Raw genomic sequence first — 19,985 nt, 5'->3', positions numbered from 1 at the left:
CTGACTCCCAGGTGCACTCTTCCACTGACTGACTCCTCTACAAAACCTTAACCATAGGGATCTGTTTGGATCTTAGCTATCTCACTTGGTAGTCCACTATGGCTACAGGTTGCTCCTCAAATATCAAGTTCTCTTTTAGCTCTATTACATCTGGTTGTAGTACATGAGAAGGATCTGGAATGTATTTCCTGAGCATGTAGATGTGAAATACGGGATGAACGTGAGAAAGGTTGGGTGGTAGCTCCAACCGGTAGGCAACTGCTCCAACTCTATTCGAAACCTCAAAAGGTCCGATATACCGAGGTGCCAACTTGCCCTTCTTTCCAAATCTCATGACTCCCTTCATCGGAGAAACCTTCAGGAATACATAGTCACCTACTGCAAACTCCACATCCCTCCGTCTGGGGTCTGCATAACTCTTCTGCCTACTGAAAGCTGTTTTCAATCGTTCCCTGATTAAAGGAACTACCTCTGAAGTGTACTGCACTAGGTCTACATCATGCACCTTCGCTTCTCCCATTTCTGTCCAACACAGAGGAGACCTACACTTTCTTCCATATAGTGCCTCATAGGGTACCATCCTTATGCTGGAATGGTAACTGTTGTTGTAGGCAAACTCCACCAAAGCTAGCTGATCATCCCATTGACCTCCAAAATCCAAAACACTCATGCGAAGCATGTCTTCCAGTGTTTGGATTGTCCTTTGAATTTGTCCGATGCATGCGAGGGTGGAAGGCCATACTGAAGTTCAACTGTGTGCCAAGTGCCTCCTGCAACTTTCTCCAAAACTGAGAAGTGAACTGGGGTCCTCTGTCAGATATTATGGAAGCTGGAACTCCATGCAATCTGACTATTTCTCGAATGTAGAGTCGGGCGTATTGTGCCACCGAATACGTAGTTTTCACAAGCAAAAAGTGAGCTGATTTGGTTAGACGGTCCACAATTACCCATATCGAATCATATCCTCACGTGGTACGAGGCAACCCAGTCACAAAATCCATAGTGATCATTTCCCACTTCCATTCTGGGATAGGGAGCTCTTGCAGCTTCACGGCGGTCTCACAGTGTTCAAACTTTACCTTCTGACAAGTCAAGCACTTGGACACAAAGTCTGCTATGTCTCTCTTCATGCCATTCCACCAGTAGCTATCTTTCACATTATGGTACATCTTGGTGGAGCCTGGGTGGACATTGTACAGTGCATAGTGTGCCTCTTGCATGATTTCATTTCTGAGATTGTCCACATCGGGCACACATATCCTAGAACCTTGCATAAGGGTGCCATCATTGGCAAACCCGAACTCACCACCTTCACCTTGCTGTACTCTTTCTATGATTTTCATCAATTGTTGGTCTCTGTGCTGGGAAACTCTAACTCTGTCTCGCAAGTCTGGCCTCACTGAAAAATGAGCCAATAATACCCCCTCATCTGAAAGATCTAGGATTAAACCTTGATCCATCAACTCATGTATTGCCTGAATCAACGGTCTCTTCTCTACTGAAATGTGCGCTAAACTGCCTGAAGATTTTCTGCTCAAAGCATCTGCTACCGCATTGGCTTTCCCAGGGTGGTACTGGATAGTGCAATCATAGTCTTTCAGAAGTTCCATCCATCTCCTCTGTCTCAAGTTTAAATCCCTTTATTGGAAGATGGACTTCAAACTCTTGTGGTCGGTGTATATCTCGCACACTTCACCATATAGGTAGTGTCTCTAGATTTTTAGTGCAAAGACTACAGCCGCCATTTCCAAATCATGGGTGAGATAGTTCTGCTCATGCCTCTTCAGCTGCCTTGAAGCATAAGCCACTATTTTTCCATTCTGCATCAAAACACACCCTAGGCCAACTCTGGAGGCGTCACAATACACGGTGTATCCTTCACCACTCATAGGTAGTGTCAACACAGGGGCGGTGGTTAGACACTCCTTAAGCTTCTGGAAGCTCTTCTCACAGTTATTTGTCCAAATGAATGGAACATTCTTTCAAGTTAACTTAGTTAGGGGAGCCGCTATCCTGGAAAAATCTTGCACAAATCGCCTATAGTAGCCAGCTAGACCCATAAAACTTCGCACCTCAGTGACTGTTGTAGGCCTAAGCCAATCAGTTACAGCTTCAATTTTCTTGGGATCCACTTGAATACCGTCACTAGAAACCACGTGTCCCAAGAATGAGATGCTTTCTAGCCAAAATTCACATTTTAAAAATTTGGCATATAGCTGGTGCTCCCTCAAAGTCTACAACACCATTCTTAAGTGCCACACATGTTCTTCCTCGGTCCGAGAGTATACCAAAATGTCATCTATGAATACGATGACAAAACGGTCCAAAAATGGCTTGAACACCCTGTTCATCAAGTCCATGAAGGCTGCTGGTGCATTAGTGAGTCCAAAAGACATCACCAAGAACTCATAATGACCATATCTTGTCCTGAATGTCGTTTTGGACACGTCCTCATTCCTGATTCTCAACTGATGGTAGCCTGATCGCAGGTCTATCTTGGAAAAGAATCTAGCCCCTTGGAGCTGATCAAACAGATCGTCGATCCGAGGAAGTGGATACTTGTTCTTCACAGTCACCTTGTTCAGCTGTCTATAGTCAATGCACAATCTCAATGACCCATCCTTCTATCTCACAAATAGAACAGGAGCACCCCAGGGTGAAGTGCTCGGACGTATGAAACCTTTGTCCAACAGCTCCTGTAGTTGCTCCTTTAACTCTTTCAATTCTGCTGGGGCCATCCTGTAAGGTGGCATTGATATGGATTTGTACCCGGAACAACATCAATGCAGAACTCTATTCCCCTTTCTGGTGGCAACCCTGGAAGCTCTTCAGGGAAGACATCCATGAATTCTCTGACAACAGGAACATTTTTCATGCTGACACCTTCTACAGATGTATCTCTTACCAATGCCAAATACCCTTGACATCCACGCCTCAACATTTTTCTAGCACTAATTGCTGACACCAAGTTATATGGAGCCACGCTCCTATCACCATCAAAGCTAAACTCTTCCACACCAGGTATGTGGAAATGCACCTTTTTTTTCCTGCAGTCTAAAGTGGCATAATGAGTTGCCAACCAGTCCATCCCCAAAATTACATCAAAATCAATCACTGGTAGAGGAACCAAGTCTGCTGGGAGGATCTTTCCATCCACCACTACTGGGTTACTCGGAAAAACCATATCTACATCTATGTTGTCACTAAGTGGGGTAGCTACCGACAAAGGACATTCTAAGGTTGTAGGGTTTCTACCCAACCTCATGGCAAACACAGGGGAGACAAATGAGTGCGTAGCACTCGAATCTATTAAAACACGAGCCTCATAGGAGCAGGACCGGAAGAATACGCCACAAGCGTATTTGAAGCTTGAGCATCACGGTGGGTCGGGGTGAAAACCGAGCTTGACCCCTACCCGAGTGGCGGAACCACGATCGACTTCTACCTCCTGATCTGCCTCCAAATCCACGTCCCCCTTGTCCTCGGCCCTGTTGGCCACTAAACTGACTGCCTGCCATGTTGGAAGCACCTGGATACAGCTGGCGAGGAACATTTGCAGCAGAACCCTGTGACCCCATCTGTGGCTCATTGAACACGGGGCATTCCCTAGCAAAGTGACCTGGTTGGCCACACCTGAAGCATACTCCTGAACCCATCAAACAAGGTCTGAATGTCCTCTTCCACCTTGCGCAAGGTGCCAAGGAGGATCTGAACTGGACCAGGCTGCTGTACCACTGAGCTGTGACCCTTTCTTTGGATCAGTATCACAGTGCGAACCCTCGAGGTTTCTGTCTAAAACCACTCTTCTTGTTCCTACTTTTTCCTCTGTAATTACTCTGGCCACCACTGTCTGGAGTACCCATTTGGGGAACACCGGTAGAACCCTCTGCTCTGTTTTTCTTTGCTCTTTCACTGTCATCCACAGCATAGCTAATCTCAATCTGTCTGGCTCGATCAACCACCACATCAAAAGACTGATCAGACATCATGGCCAGGTTCGCATACCTTCTGTCAAGCCCCTTTAGGAATCTTTTCACTTTCATAGTTTCTGTAGCTACTGCTGTAGGGGCATATCTGCTCAATTCCAAAAATTCTATAGCATATTCATCTACAGACCTGCCATTCTGTCTTAAGGCCTCAAAGGCCCACTGCTTCTGATCTCTGAAGCTTTCTGGCACAAACCGATTGATGAACAGTTCCACACCTCCATCCGAGGTAATATGTAGTCATTCATCCATTGTCTAGGCATAGGCCCTATGATATGCTGCATACACTCTATAAGTCTTCTATCAGTCAACTGCAATTTTGTTCCTGCCTGTCTGCAGGAATCCAAAAACTGATATGCATCATCTGACACATCATAAGTACCAAGCACTAACTTCTTAAAATTGATTATCTGTTTGTAAGGTTCCCCTCTTGGTGCGGTGGACTGCTGCTGCTGTGGAGGGTGGACCATATACTGCGCCATCATGTCGATGGTTCTCTGCAATCCAGCTAGAGTAGCTGCCATGGGGTCCATGGGACCCTGTGCCATGAAAGACTGATCCTGAACTGTTAGCAGCTACTCTTCTACTTGAGCAGCTCTAGGCCTCCTACCCCGCCTCCTCGGGGCAGGTGCCTTATCTTGTGCTGACACCTCGTCAAGCACATGCAGTTACAGTGCGATGGCGGCTCTCTCACCTTCTACGCATTTTCCTGAAATTCAGCAGTATTAGCCCACAAAATTCAAAATTACTCATTACACAGCTCTATAGACTCATATTTACACACAATATATGAAGCAGAAACTAGAAGCAAAGATGACAATGCAAGACGAATGTGGACCCTATTTTTCCGCATGTGACTCCTAGTAGACTCTTCCCAACACTTAGACAATTTTTCCCTAAGAATCTGGAGCCTAAGATCTGATACCACATTTGTCACGACCCAACCTATGAGCCGGACCGGCACTAGGACCTGGGCCAGCCTAAAGCCCCTGAGGCCCGTAGTAAGCCTAACTATTCACTTAACCCAACTCTAAGGCCCATTTGGGCCCAATTTCAAGAAATCAACCGGACAGAGTCCGGCCATAAAATGGACCTACCAACGGGGAGTTTTTGACTCACCCGACCTGTAAACACAGTAAATACTCAATTGGGGAGCTCAGCTCACCCTCCACATACTCATCAGCATAAAAATAAATGGGAGCTCAGCTCCCTCATCCAATCCATCAAACATGCATAGAATATTAAGTTTACAGGTCCAAAATAATAATTTAGTTTACAAACCCATATCAAATAAACATTCCTAACACATGCGAAAATTCTAAGATTTAACAAGTTTATACAAACGTTAATAATCGACCTGCGAGGAAGAAAGCAGGTTAATCTCAAAAATATCCTCCTGTGGCCTGAAAAAAATATTGAACAGGAGTGAGCGTTCGACTCAGAGAGTAAAATATCAATTTTAACCATAATCTCTATAACTATCTAAAACTAATGCACCCTGTAGAGTGAAATGCAACATCAACAACATTTTCACATCATAACATCATAAAGGTAATTTGGAGCACTCACACACCCAGTGATATCAATCATAATATATGGGGTGATCCTTATCTGACTCTCTTAAATCCAACTGGTGCGTGAAGAACTCAAGCGGACTTTCACTTAATAAACCAAATCGGGGTCCCAGTGAAGAACTCAAGCGTGACTACCCCAGAAGGATCGGGTCCCGAAGATCTCAAGCCGTGACTACCCGTCCTATCCATAGTCCACACCACATCACACGCACGCCAACGCACGCACACTGCTCCAAATTATCACAGCAACATACATGGCACTTTCACAGTTATGAATGCAACATAAATCGTGCCTAAAGTTTATCTACATAGATATATGCATATAAGTGATGCATGGGCATGCTTGAATATATAATAATAGTGAAATTACAATTAAAATTAATATTTTACTCACGGACTTGACAACGATTCTTTGTGGCGGTGGCGGAGGAAGAAGAAGGCATCGGCTCACGACAATTATATTACAATTATTTAATACAAATGACTCAATACAATCAAGAAAAGGCCAAATCGTCCTAAGTCGTGTCGAAAATCGTGAGTCTCCCTATACCTAGGACCTACCCAACTGCCAAAATGGCTCAACACGCACTTCTATATTCAGAAGCCATATATCCACACCTCAATCATATCAAACAGACCCTCCTGGGCCCATCAAATCAGTCATCCATCACAATATGTAAAATTTCAATTTAGTCCTTATAATTGTTCATTTTTGTAAAAACTACCCAAACAAGCTCTAAAAATTCTAAAACTTTGCCCCGCGGTCCTTAGCAATATTACTAGGCTATTGCAAAAAAAATCATAATTTTCTGAGCTACCACAAATATTTTATGAATTTTTAATCCTATTTAAGCACTAGAAAATTACGAAAAAGCAAGGTTCGGGTTTACCTATGCCGATTCCGACTGCGGGAACGCGCTCGAGACATCTGACAATGGGGGGTAGCTAAAACCTTTGTCCAATTCGGAGACTTTTCGTAGCAGTGCATGCGTAGGAAATTCACGGACAGCACAGCGTCGAATTTCCGTGAATTGAAGATACCTACACGAAGCCCACGACACGGGGGTTAGTACATAAATTTTTCAGAATTTTCTAAGCTCATTTAATGCTCTAAAAGACACTGCAAAGTTCCGTGGGACCCACCGAAAAATTTTGAAATTTATATCCCCGCGAAGCTCTCGATGAGTGGAGCGCTCTGGTACTCTCAGTTTTCACGTGGGATTCACGGTTTGCGAGAAATCTAGCCCGAAAATCAAAATGGGCTAAAACTTCCCAGGCAAAAATTGGACAAACCGCTCGATGGATTTCGGTGTTCTTGGTGTCTATGGAAAGCTCTCGATGAGTAGATGAGTTTAGACACAAGACCCGGTCCGATTGGTGGCCGGATCGGCCAGATTTTGGCCGGGAAGGTGAACGGTCGCGTGCGCACTGCGCGTCACTTTTGGAGCCGTTTTCCGGCGTTCCAGGCGGCAGCCGGTCGTGGGGGAGGGCTGAGGCGGCGCGCCGACGAGGTGGGGAGCCAAGGGAGGTGGCGGCGCGGCAAGGGGAGGAGGGAGGAGAGAGAAAAGAGAGAGAGAAGGGGAGGAGGTCGGACGCGCGGGGAAGGGAAGAAGAAAAAGAAAAGGCCGGTCCGATTCGATCAGTCCGATCCGGTCAGGTTCGATTCGGCCGGTTCGATTCAGGATACAAAATTTTTGAATTTTTACTCTGCCTCGGGACCGAAAACGAGGTCCAAAAATTCTGAAAAAATTTCAGAAAACTCAGAAAAATTTGTAGACTCCAAATATATTTTTAGTTTTGCCACGTGGTCTTTAAATTAATTTTTAAAAATCATCAAAGTTTATATTTTCGGAAAATCGAACCCGATTTTTAAAATCCGAAAAATCTCAAATAATTTCTTAAAATTTAAATAAAATAAAAATATTAATAATACTCATAAAATGATAAAATTTAAAATTTTGGGTTGTTACATTTGATTAAACTTGGGATCTGTCCTTGTCAATGATTTATGGGTTTGAATCAATTTTAAATATCTCATTTCATTCTTAAACCAAAATCATACTAAAACTGACAATTTAACTTGATGGTCCAGTTCAAATCATTTTCAGAAAATTAAAACTGATAGTTTATTTCTTGATCTTAATTTCAATTTCTCACTTAAAATCTGCTCAAATTGAACCAAACCAAATCGATAGTCTACTTCCTAGTCCAATTCTGTTATGGAATCCCTATATTAAAAATTTCATGGTTAAGCTTTCTATAATTTGCAAAAAATTTCTCAGATTTCTTTTTCCTGACCGACATTTGTCAATTTGTATATACTAAGAGCAAGCATTTAATATTGCATCAAGAGTTTGATATTATATCTCTTTCATTCATTTCTGAAACTTGAAAACATGGTTGGAGCTGTTTAAACACTCGTACCACCTTCAATTATACATAACAATGACATACCCACATAATGAAATATGTGGATAAAATTCCATTATCTGTTTCATTTAACCAATGCCATGACTTATTCCAAAATTAATTTTAATATTACTTCCTATAGTATTAATGTTGATATATTCAATATAATTTTATTTAATTAATTGGAATTAGACTTCTAGTTATAATATAATATCAATCATTTTTTTTTCAATGAAATTATAGTGAAAAAAATGTTGGTAATTATGTCTAATTTTAATCAATAAAATTAAATTAAAAGTTTTGATTTATTTAATTTGATTTAGATTATTAAATTAAAATAATTAAATTAAATTAAATATTTTAATAAAAAAATTATTTTTTTATTAAACACTTTGGTTAATTAATACAAGTACTTTAATTATGAAACAGATCAATGATTTTTTTTTCCTAAATTTAATTTATCATAAACTCAAGAATTACAAATATATGGAAGGATTCATTTTTTGAATACATAAGTTCTATATTAATATATTAATGCATATTAAATTAACAGCAACCTGAGTTATAGACCAGAATTTCTCCATAAATCAATGTACATGTAATTTAAATTAAAAAAAAAAGTCTATAAAGGTGAAGGGTTACTGCATTATAATATTAAACAATTAGTGTAGGTTTAATATTGTCAGGTGGTATGGTTAAGGTAGTTTCAGCTGCAAGAACAAGGATATATATATATATATATATCTTTTGTGAGGTAAGTTCAGTTCTTGAACAGGAGAATTTCTGTTTCAATCATGAGGTTGAGCAGTGTTAGCTTTTATTAATGTTTGGAAGTGATTGATTTGTTTGGCATCCTGTTATTATTATTAGTATTTGATGGAAACAGAAGGAGCTGAAAGCACAAAATACCAAAATAATAATAATAATAATAATAATAATAACAAAATTAATAATAATAATAATAATAATAATTCATCAGTGTGCTGAACTTCCCAATCCAAATAAATCATTTGTTGAACACGCTGGACTAGAGAAGAAATAGCAATTGAAACTTGATATTTTCCTTGAATTATAGCAACTAATACCTCATGATACTTTCTGCAAATAGTTGCCTCCAGCTCGCAGCCCAAGCTGGCTTCAAACCTACAAAATTGCACAAAGCTCAACTTTCCGCCGAGAACCTGCCTAGATCAGAAACAAAACCTCTACACCAAGAACCATTACTATTATGCAAGATCTTGCTTATGCAAGATCTTGCTGAAGCAAGACCCCATTAGTGTGAAGTTTAATCTTAGCCAAAAGGGGACCCCAGCCAGCTTATCCACCAAGCAAGATCGTTTGCCTTGCTAGATAGTGTTTTTCATTTATTCATGTTTTTTCACTACACTTATAGGTTGGTTCATTGGGAAAGCCTATAAGGTGAGGATTAATTTTACTGTGTTTATCTTAAATTTTTCCTGATTTTAATTTTAGTAAAAGATTTCTTGCTTATAAAAAAAATTTAAATGAAAATAAGTAAATTATAAAATGATATATAAAACTTGAATAAAATATTTATTTTCATAAATTACTTAAACATTTCATTAAGATTTAAAATTTAAAATATTGAATAGTATAAAAAGATAGTCTGTTAATTTTACTTATTATAAAAAAATTAATATATGATAATTTAATTGACACATAAGATAATTTTGTAAAAGAATTATATAATATTATATATCTTGAAATGAAATATATGCATCTTTTAAATTAATTAGTTCAACTGATTGTAAAATTGATAATTCAAATTTCTTAATTGACATTAAAAAAAGTTGATAAAAAATGAGCGACTCACCTGATAATTTATACAGAAAATTTCTATTTAAATTTGATCTATTATGAATTTATTATATAAATATATAAAATTTATATATTTAACAAGTAAGTTCTACCATTTATCTTGTATTCTAGGTTCATAATATACCAAATTAAGATAATAATATTTTGATTCACACACGTTAATAAAAGATTAACCGAATTACTTAATTTTTGTGGGTCAATTTCTTATCAGTTCAACCAAGAATATTATTTATATTCTTGAAAATTGGATGGAATTATAACAAAATATATTCGAGTATTAAAATGTATAGTGGCCAAAGCCTTTGTGAACCATGGGAAGATCGAATTCAGTTTCGATCGGACACAACTCGAGATATCAACTTTCGATTTTCAATATGTTAAAACGCATTAATTTATTAATTAAAAAAAATACTTATAAAAGTTTCATACTTCAATTCTTGCTAGCTTGTGCAATATGAGCTAGAAATAAGAATAATCCTATTATAGAAACAAAATGACTGGAACTTGGCAAGTGATTGCTTGAATAGGACCATGCATGCTTGCATAAGGGTAACCTGAACAAAATCTTGTGTCTTCAGAGCCCGAAGTTAAAGGCATTCATGGAGATGCAAGGTAACATTATTGATCTGGTTAAGGAAACACTTTAAGAATATGTATTCCTTACCTTATTAAGTCTTCCTTTCAAAAAAACTACGAAGGTGAGCTTTCTGGCTCTCTAAACTGACTTGCAAAAGCTTGGCTTTTTTTAAGCTATTCTTCTGGATCTGTCGTGGCCATTCAATCCATCCTTTCATCCCTCGAGTAACATGTGGATTCGCCAAGTCCCTTAGTAGCCTAGGCCTTCCTTCACACAACTTTCTTTTCGGAGAAGTTCTCTTCAGACTAGAAATTGTGTCATTTGAGCTCCTCCAGTCTCTACCATCATCAAATGTTATCTTACTGCGTCTGCTGTTACTTAGGCTTGATGATCCCAAAAGCGCAGCAGTGAAAGGTATGTTATGTGATGATTGTTCAGCTGAGCAGAACCCACTCATTTGTGTATTTAGAGAATCATTTCTTATGGTCTCCTTCCATTCTCTTGCACTCTGCCAAGCATTTTTGCAGTTTCCTTCCCTGATCTTGATCCCATTAACAGTGGTGTTGCTCCCTTCAAGGGAATAACTTGAAACTTCTTCCTCAGAATGGGATTCCCAAGCTTTTGCATATTCTTCAAATTGACTGTTGTTGGCAATAGAGCCATTTGAATAATTCAGCAAATGCTGGCTATTACATTGTTTTGCCACTGAACTAGCAGTCTGTTCAGTCTGGATAGTGGAAACACCACTTACAGGACTGTACTTACTGCATTGTTCAACCATCCTCTTGTCAGCTTCTAATTGTTTAACTTCTTCTAAAATGGAGTATACATCACTTGGCTTTGAGGGCATATAAGAAAATTCCTTGATATCTTCAATATTTACAGACTTAGCTGCTTGTATGAACAATTCAGCTTTTCTCAACTCCCTCACATCCAAGGTAGCACTTCCTGACATCAAAAAAGCTTCAAAATCTGCTATTAATTTGTTCATTTCACAATACTTATCCTCGAGGGCCAATGTCGCATCAGTAAGCTTCATCTGGACGCGTTCCTCGGGCCATACCTCAGCAATCTGCAACATTTTCCTCTCTTCTTCTACTTCTTCCCAAATTTTAATAGATTCCATTTTCATTGCTTCAAGCATGGCTTTTTCTTCTGCACTTTTACGTGCTAATTCTTTACAAACTTCCTCCATTAATTCTCTGCCTTTTTTCTCTTCCTCATAATCTTTCTTGAACTGCTTTTCAGACAATTTAACATCTGCCATCTCATTAACCAATTCGGAACTGATGATTTCCATGGTTTGATACTTTTTCCTTTGATTGCTCAAATCATTCTTTAAATCATTCAAGACTGCATTCATTTTCTGATGTTCTCTCCTCAGCCATGAGGTTGTTTTTTCCTCAAGCTTCTTCAATAAGTGCTTGACTTCCTTCTGAAACGACTGTTGCTCAGCTTCAAGCTCTTGGATGCGCAATTGTGCATGAAAAAGTTCAGCTTGAATGAAAGAAGCAACAGAAGCAGTACTATTGGCATGATCTTTAAGAAGTTTCATGCAGACACAGAAGTAGCAGAGCTTATCAGCTGTTCTTGAGCATCTAGGGTCCCACTTTGTAGCCCCCTCCATTGTGTGCTTGGAATAAAGCAATGAGGACTCAATCTGGAATAGAAAAATCGTACGAGAAGTAACATTAATTATATTTCTTGTATGTTTGTGATCACAAAACAATTTTAAGTTGCTTATTAATTGCAAGGCAAAACAAGATAGGTCCTCTAGGACACAGGCTTGGCTCTGCAACTTAATTAACATCTGCAGGGGGCTGCAGAAATAATAATCTAGCATTATTCTATACATATTCTCAAAATCATTAATTACAGACGCAGACGTTAATTATATAGACATCTGCTAGATATAATAGACATCTGCTAGATGTAAGACATCTGCAGAAAATTAGTTTTAACAATAATTTTCTTTAAAAGTTCGAGGTTCAAGCTAAATTCATTTCTAAAAAGGAAAATGCTTGGTGTACAATAAAATGCTTACAAAAGTTTTACAAATGAAATGAAATGTCCACTTTATCCTTAAGTCATTTAGGCTCCAAATTAATTTGGTTTTCCACTAAAATTATTTCTATCTAAAATTCAACCAATCATAATTCTCCTATTTTTTTACTAATTAGCTCCTATCAATCTTTTAACCAATCATATCCCATCAATTTTTTAACTAACCAAGAGCTCTTATTAATCTCTCAACCAATCATAGGTTATCAAAAATTTAACCAATTATGTCTAACTATACTAAAAATTTAATCAATCACAATTGATTTATATAGTGTGTTAAAATAAAACCAAATCGGATTAGTCAAATCAATTTAAATGAGAACCAAGTCAATGACTGGTTCGGTTCAAGTTTTAATCCATTTATTTAGCAAATTGGAGTTGACCCATCAAAATCGGGTGAGTAACTAGTGAGCCAATTAGAACATAAATCAAATAGCTATAATCAATTAGATTAATTAATTAAATAACTATTAATAATTAGATCATGAATCAAGTAACTATGTTCAGTTACAACATAATTAATTGGATAAATAAATTAAGTAACTAATAACAATTAGATCAATTAATTAATTGGATGTTAAACAAGTAACTATGATCAATTAGATCATAATCAAATATTATTAAGTATTTTATTAATTAATCAAGTATATCATAATCAAGTAGCTAGAGCTTTGGAGAAGTGCTTTAGAGTCAAAGGGTTTTAAGTTAAGTAGAATGAAGACAGAATACATGCATTGCAAGTTCAGTGAAGGCCAAACTGGTGAAAGGGAAGGAGTTAATTTGAATGGAGTGGTACTGTCCCAAAGTAATCACTTTAAATATCTAGGCTCAGTCCTTCAAGTAGATGGGGGATGTGAGGAAGATGTTAGTCATAGGATTAAAGCCGGATAGTTGAAGTGGAGACGTGCCACGGGAGTTTTATGTGATTGTAAGATTCCCAATAAGTTGAAAGGAAAATTTTACTGTACAGCCATATGACCGGCTATATTATATGGTAGTGAGTGTTGAGCACTGAAAGAGTCGTATCCGTCTAAGATAAGAATTGCAGAGATGAGAATGTTAAGGTGGATGAGTAGCCATACTAGACTAGATAAAGTCCGTAATGAGAGTATTAGAGAAAAGGTAGGAGTGGTGCTAATTGAAGATAAGTTGAGAGAATGGAGATTGAGGTGGTTTGGTCATGTGAAGCGTAGAAATACGGAGGCTCCAGTTAGATAAGTAGAAGCACATTAGATTAGAGGATAGAAAGAAAAAAAGGGGTAGACCTAAATTGACTTGGAGGAGAGTAGTACAACATGACCTAGAAGCATTATACATTTCTAAGGATTTAACCCAAAATCGTTTAGAGTGGAGAAAGCGAATCCATATAGCCGACTCCAAATTTTTGGGATAAAGGCTTAGTTGAGTTGAGTTGAGTTAATCAAGTATATCATAAATTAAGTACTATAATTAATTAGATCATAATCAAGTACAATCGGATATTCTACAAATTAATCAACTAGATTATAAATCAAGTAATTATAACCAATTATATCATAATTAAATATTATTAGTTATTTTATTAATTAATCAAGTATATCATAATCAATTAGATTATAAATCAAGTAACCATAATCAATTACATCATCATCAAATACTATTAAATATTTATCAATTAATAAAGTATTTCATATTCTGTTACCTCATAAATCAAATAACTATAATCAATTATATCATCATCGAGTACTATTGTATATTTTATCAATTAATCAAGTAGACCATAATCAATTAGATCACAAATTAAGTAACTATAATCAATTAGATTATAAATTAAGTAATTACGATTAATAACGCCATAATTAATTAATCAATTAGATAAGAGTGCGCATTATTCGGTTCAAATCGAAAAAACCAATTGAACCAAATTAATTCAGAAATTCAATTAGGTTTTTATAGAAATTTGATTAAGTTTAATTTTTATTTATGAATTTTTCGATATATTTGGTTTGGTTTTAGAAGCAACAAAATATTTTTCTTTTTTGTCCTCTTGTGAAGATCAAATCGCCTAATTAATTAAATCATAAATCAAGTAACTATAATCAATCAAATCATAATCAAGTACAAATCATAATCAAGTACTATCGATATTTTATCAATTAATCAATTAGATCATAAATTAATTTATTATGATCAATTACATTATAATTAAGTACTGTATTTTATCAATTAATCAAGTAGATCATTAATCAAGTAACTCTAATCAATTATATCATAATCAATTAGATCGATTAATCAAATAACTATTAACAATTAGATCATAATCAAGTATTAATGAATATTTTATTAATTAATTAATTAGATCATAATTAATTAAATCATAAATTAAGTAATTATGATCAATTACATCATAAACAATTAATAATGATGAGCATTATTTAGTTCATATTGAAATAACCGACTGATCGAACTGAATTAATTTGAAAATTCGATTATGTTTTTGTTGAAATTCAGTTCGGTTCAATTTTTAGTTTTGAATTTTTTGATTTATTTAGTTCGATTTTGAAGATTACATAATATTTTTTCTTTTTTTCCTTCCTTTTTGTCAAAATCGAACTGTCTAATCAATTAGATCATTTATCAAGTAACTATGATAAATTAGATTATAATCACCTAGATCAATTAACCAAGTAACTATTAATAGTTAGATCAATTAATCAAGTAACAATTAAGTTATTAGATCATAAATCAAATAATTATGATTAATTACACTATAATCTATTAGAAAAATTAATCAAGTAATGATTAATCAATTAAATTTTAAATCGATTAATTATGATCAATTAGATTATAATAAAGTATTATCGAATATTTTATTAATTAATCAAGTTCATCATAATCAATTAGATCTAATTCAATTAATTATGATCAATTACATCATGATTAAGTATTATCAGATATTTTATCAATTAATCAAGTGTATCACAATTAATTAGATCATAAATCAAGTAAATATGATCAATCACATCACAATCAAATAAATCGATTAATCAAATAACTATTAACAATTAGATCAGGTACTATCGAGTATTTTATAAATTAATCAAATAGATCACATTCAATTAGTATATAAATCAGTCATGATCAATTGCAACATGATCAATTAGATAGGAGTGAGTATTATTTGGTTCAGACCGAAATAACTAATTGATAGAACATAATTAATTTGGAAATTCGGTTTAGTTTTTATAAAAATTTAATTCGATTCAGTTTTTATTTTTGAATTTTTTGGTTTATATGATTCGATTTTAGAAATAACATAATATTTTTCCTTTTTTCCTCCCTCTTGTGAAATCAAACTACCTAATTAATTAGATCATAAATCAAGTAACTATGATAAAGTGGATCATAATTAATTAGATCAATTAATCAAATAATTATTAACAATTAGATTAACTAATCAAGTAACTATTAGTCAGATCAAGTACATCTTAATTAATCAATTAGATAAGGGTAAGCATTATTCAGTTCAGATTGAAATAATCAGTCGGATCGATTTAATTCCTAAATTCAGTTTAAATTTTGTAGAAATTTGGTTCGATTTAATTTTTATTTTTTAATTTTTCAGATTATTTGCTTTGATTTTGGAGACAACATAATATTTTCTTTTTTTTTTCCTCTTCTAAAAATCAAATCATCTCCTATCATTATAGAACTTGAAGGGTGTATGAGATGGAAAATATAAATTTAGTTTGGAAAAAAATCAAAAATTGATACATGAAAAAGATACTTCAGATAGATATGGAATCTTTTACCTGAGAATAAGTTATGGAATTATAGGTTGAAATGTGCCATTATTAGTTACAGTAATGATGGATTCTAATAGTAATTATGGATTCTAATAGGTTCAAAGAATGGTAGGTTCTAATAGGTTAAACAAATGGTAGGATGATCTTTTATTTATTGAATAATTGGTGGAATATAATAGGTTAAAGAGTTAGTGGTATTTGATTAGATGACCAATAATAGAAGAAATAGAAATTGTAAGTTTTGAAATTTAAATAATAAATGGCTAAATAGACATTACATATCAGAAAATTGCTATGAATTTACTGAATTACCCTTATTTGTACATTTTTGCACACAATTTTTTGTGCACCTAGTTAAGTCCTTCTAAAAATTAGGAAAAAATATGTAAGATTTACAAAATTAAACTCTAAGGGAAATTCTTAACTAAACTCATGATATAAACATATGAGATTCATATATTTAATAGGTGAGTCCCATTATATATGTTATATCTTGAGTTTATGATGTATCGGGTCTAGATAAGAAAAATTTTAAAATCAATAAAATTATTTCAATTAGTGAGGATGGGAGCCATATTACTTATGTATGTGTGTATTATCATATTATAACTGAATAATTGAATCAAACCAATTAAATTTGGTTATTTTGATAAAAATAAATTTAGTTTGGTTCGATTTTCTATTAATAATTCTAAGAATTTTAGGTTTTTGATTATTAATTCAGTTAACTTTTTGTAACTGGGCTAACTGAATTAATTAATTCATATTAATTAATATATTAATTATATTTTATTATTAATATATTATTTATCATTATTGTTTTTATAATTTTAATTTATTATAATATTTAATTTGTAATTATTCCTTTATTAATAATAAATATATTATTATTTTTTATGAATAAAAAATATTAAAAAAATATTTTTATTAATATTTATTCATTAATTGATAGTATAAAATACATATTAAATATTTTTTTCGTTAATTCAGTTATACATTAAATATTTTTTTCGTTAATTCAGTTACAACATATGACAGGCTGAATATTTTCAAGCTCGGTTAAGTTTTTTTTATTTAATTTCTGTTTGATTAATATAATTAAAGTGTTAAAATTTCAATTAGCTTAAAATTTAATTCAATTCATTTAATAAAATACTTATAATTTTTTATTAATTAAAATTCGATTTGATTAGAAACCATTTCAGAATTATTTACTTAATCTTGATGAATGGAAATTTACCTGATAATATCTTACTATAAATATCAAAGAAAAAAATCAAAGAAAAAAAAATTAAAATTTTTTTAGTCATCTGTGAATAATTTTCTAAATGGACTTCTGAATTAGCGTAGTCATAGCAAACGACTACAGGAAAGACAAAACTTGCAGACCCACTGCACTCCATATATAATCAGCGACTTGTTAATTGTCACCTGAATTTCTCCATGCACTTTTGTCAAGCAACTCTTCCAAAGCTTAGCTTTTTTTTTTTTTTTTTTTAAACAGCTGATTTTATTAATAATAATGTTCTATTCCTTTCTTGGAAACCAAACAGTCCATTTGACAAACACATACTGATTAATACGTCCATTTCCAGCCAACCAAAGAACAAAAAAGAAAAAAAAGAAAAGGAGTAAAAGATCCCAAAGCAAGAAATAGTTTTCTTGTAGTGTAAACACATACCTCAGCCTCTAAACTATCAATTGATGATTCACATTTCAAGTTCAGACCACCACCACCCCTTGAAACACAGGCTGCCAACCGCTGTTGCCACAACGCAGCCGCGAGCTTCCTAGCTGACACCTCAACCTTTCCCGCACCACCACCTCTCCCTTTCCCCACACCTCCTCGGCCGACGAAGGATGGAGAGAAGTGATTTTTGTTTGTGTTTCTCTTTTGATAACTAAATAACTTCCAGAAATGTCCGCACTTCCGGAGATGAAAGACTGTGGGGTTCCTCCGGAAGCAGGGAGTGGGCCGACGTGTGATGTTCATTAGGTTGTGTCTAAGTGGTGGTGTCGCAGACGCCATAACAGACAGCCTAGGGTTTAGGGTTCGAAAAAGGAAATCTAGTGAATGAAACGGTCGATGCTATGGAGGGAGAGAGAGCTTTAAAAACACCTGAAATTCTTGATGCTACTGACGAATAAAGACCAAGGTGAGTGATATTTTTTTCTGAACACTAAATTAAACTAGAAAATCACGTTAATAAAATTAAACATATTAAAAATAAAATAAATTAAAGTAATTAATTAGCTAAATAAATACGTGAGTAGATTTCTTTATGAAATAAAACACAGAGTATTAAATAACAAGAACAATAATATTGTTGCGGCATTAGGTGATCACATTCACATATGTAGGTGACAAAATGGTGAAAGGAAATTATGCAGGATAAATATTTTCAACTACTAGTAGTGAAGAAAGTGAGTTTAATTAATTCTATTACATCAGACAATGTTTTAACTCTGCACTTGCTCTTCCTACGACGATGTATTAAAATCCGACAAAGCGAACATGCACATGCGCCTTTAATTTCTTTTCGCTGAAGGTTGTTGGCTTGTTGCTGAAATGCAGAAATTGATACTGCGACATCATCTTGTTATATCCCATTAATAGTTTCGGTTTGGATTGGGAGCATTTCAGAATCGATTCAGTTAAATTTTAAAGGCCGAAAGCATTTCACAAAATTCTTTAAAATTTTTTTTTCTCTACAGAAATTCTCTCAACTCACAACTAAAATTGAGGAAGGGGTTGCTTCTTGTTGGTGATGACAGAACAGTCCCTCCTACCCTTCTGTAGATGTTTTCTTCTTCCATTCTTTTTCTTGTTTTTGCTTTTTCTCATATCTGTGTGTCCTTTTGGGACAGATATTGAAAATTTGCTTTTAGATCTATTTTTATTAATAGATCTTAAGTTTATTTGTCTCTTATTTAGTGGGAGTTGTTATAATTTGTCTCGATTTTTATGGTCGTCCCTCCTATTACAAGGGCTCAGTATCATCATTGGCTTTATTTGGTTGAAGATTTTATATCTTAATTTGCATATATGGATTTCAACCAATGAAGCCGGTCATGTTCTTCCATTACACATAATAGCTTAAACTCATCTATGTATATCATATGCATTAAGTTCTTTAAAAAACAATTTAGGGAAGATCTAAAGAGGTTATTTTATCATTAAAATCAAACAATGTACAAATGGCCACTCGGAACATTATTGGTATATTAAAACTAATTTTATATCTAATTTATAGAAGTGAGATCTTATCCCTCATGTAATTACATTCGTGATGCTTGAAGTTTTGATATTATTAAAAAAATTATATATATATTTTTTAAAAAATGAACTAATTTAATTTAAAGTAAAACTGACTGTTTTCAATTTTTTTTAAATAATTATTAAGTTTAATAAAATCATAATAAACCAAAACGAATTAAAAAATGAAATTGAAATTAAAAATATTTTTCAGTTTCAGCAAATTATAAAGTACACTCGGTGTGCTAAAAAATAATGTACCACATACTCACATAAAAATAATTATATAATAAAAATAGAAAGATAAAACCCACTATTTTATTAGCGAAAGTACATATATACCTGGTGCACCTAATAATTTACCCATTAGTTCCGATCTTTAAGTCTCGTCTCTAGTTTCAAGAACTGAACCGACTCGTATCTTTCGCCACCCCTATACAGCTTCTTTTTGTAGAAATTTTTGTCTTGTTATAAAAAATTGAATTAATGAATTTGATG

The 19,985-nt window shown here is 34.4% G+C and overlaps 1 protein-coding gene across 1 annotated transcript; it reads right to left on the bottom strand.

Moving 5' to 3' along the window:
- Positions 1-10,254: 10,254 nt before the first annotated feature.
- Positions 10,255-12,037, bottom strand: LOC131170475 (uncharacterized). Its single transcript, XM_058129501.1, has one exon. It carries the CDS (start codon positions 12,010-12,012, stop codon positions 10,477-10,479), a length of 1,536 nt encoding a protein of 511 aa, XP_057985484.1. The 5' UTR covers positions 12,013-12,037; the 3' UTR covers positions 10,255-10,476.
- Positions 12,038-19,985: the final 7,948 nt, after the last annotated feature.

This window comes from Hevea brasiliensis, chromosome 11, assembly GCF_030052815.1.
Source record: "Hevea brasiliensis isolate MT/VB/25A 57/8 chromosome 11, ASM3005281v1, whole genome shotgun sequence".
Taxonomy (NCBI): Eukaryota; Viridiplantae; Streptophyta; class Magnoliopsida; order Malpighiales; family Euphorbiaceae; genus Hevea; species Hevea brasiliensis.
Note: the sequence above shows the minus strand (reverse complement) of the source record. Positions and strands in the feature narration are given on the sequence as shown.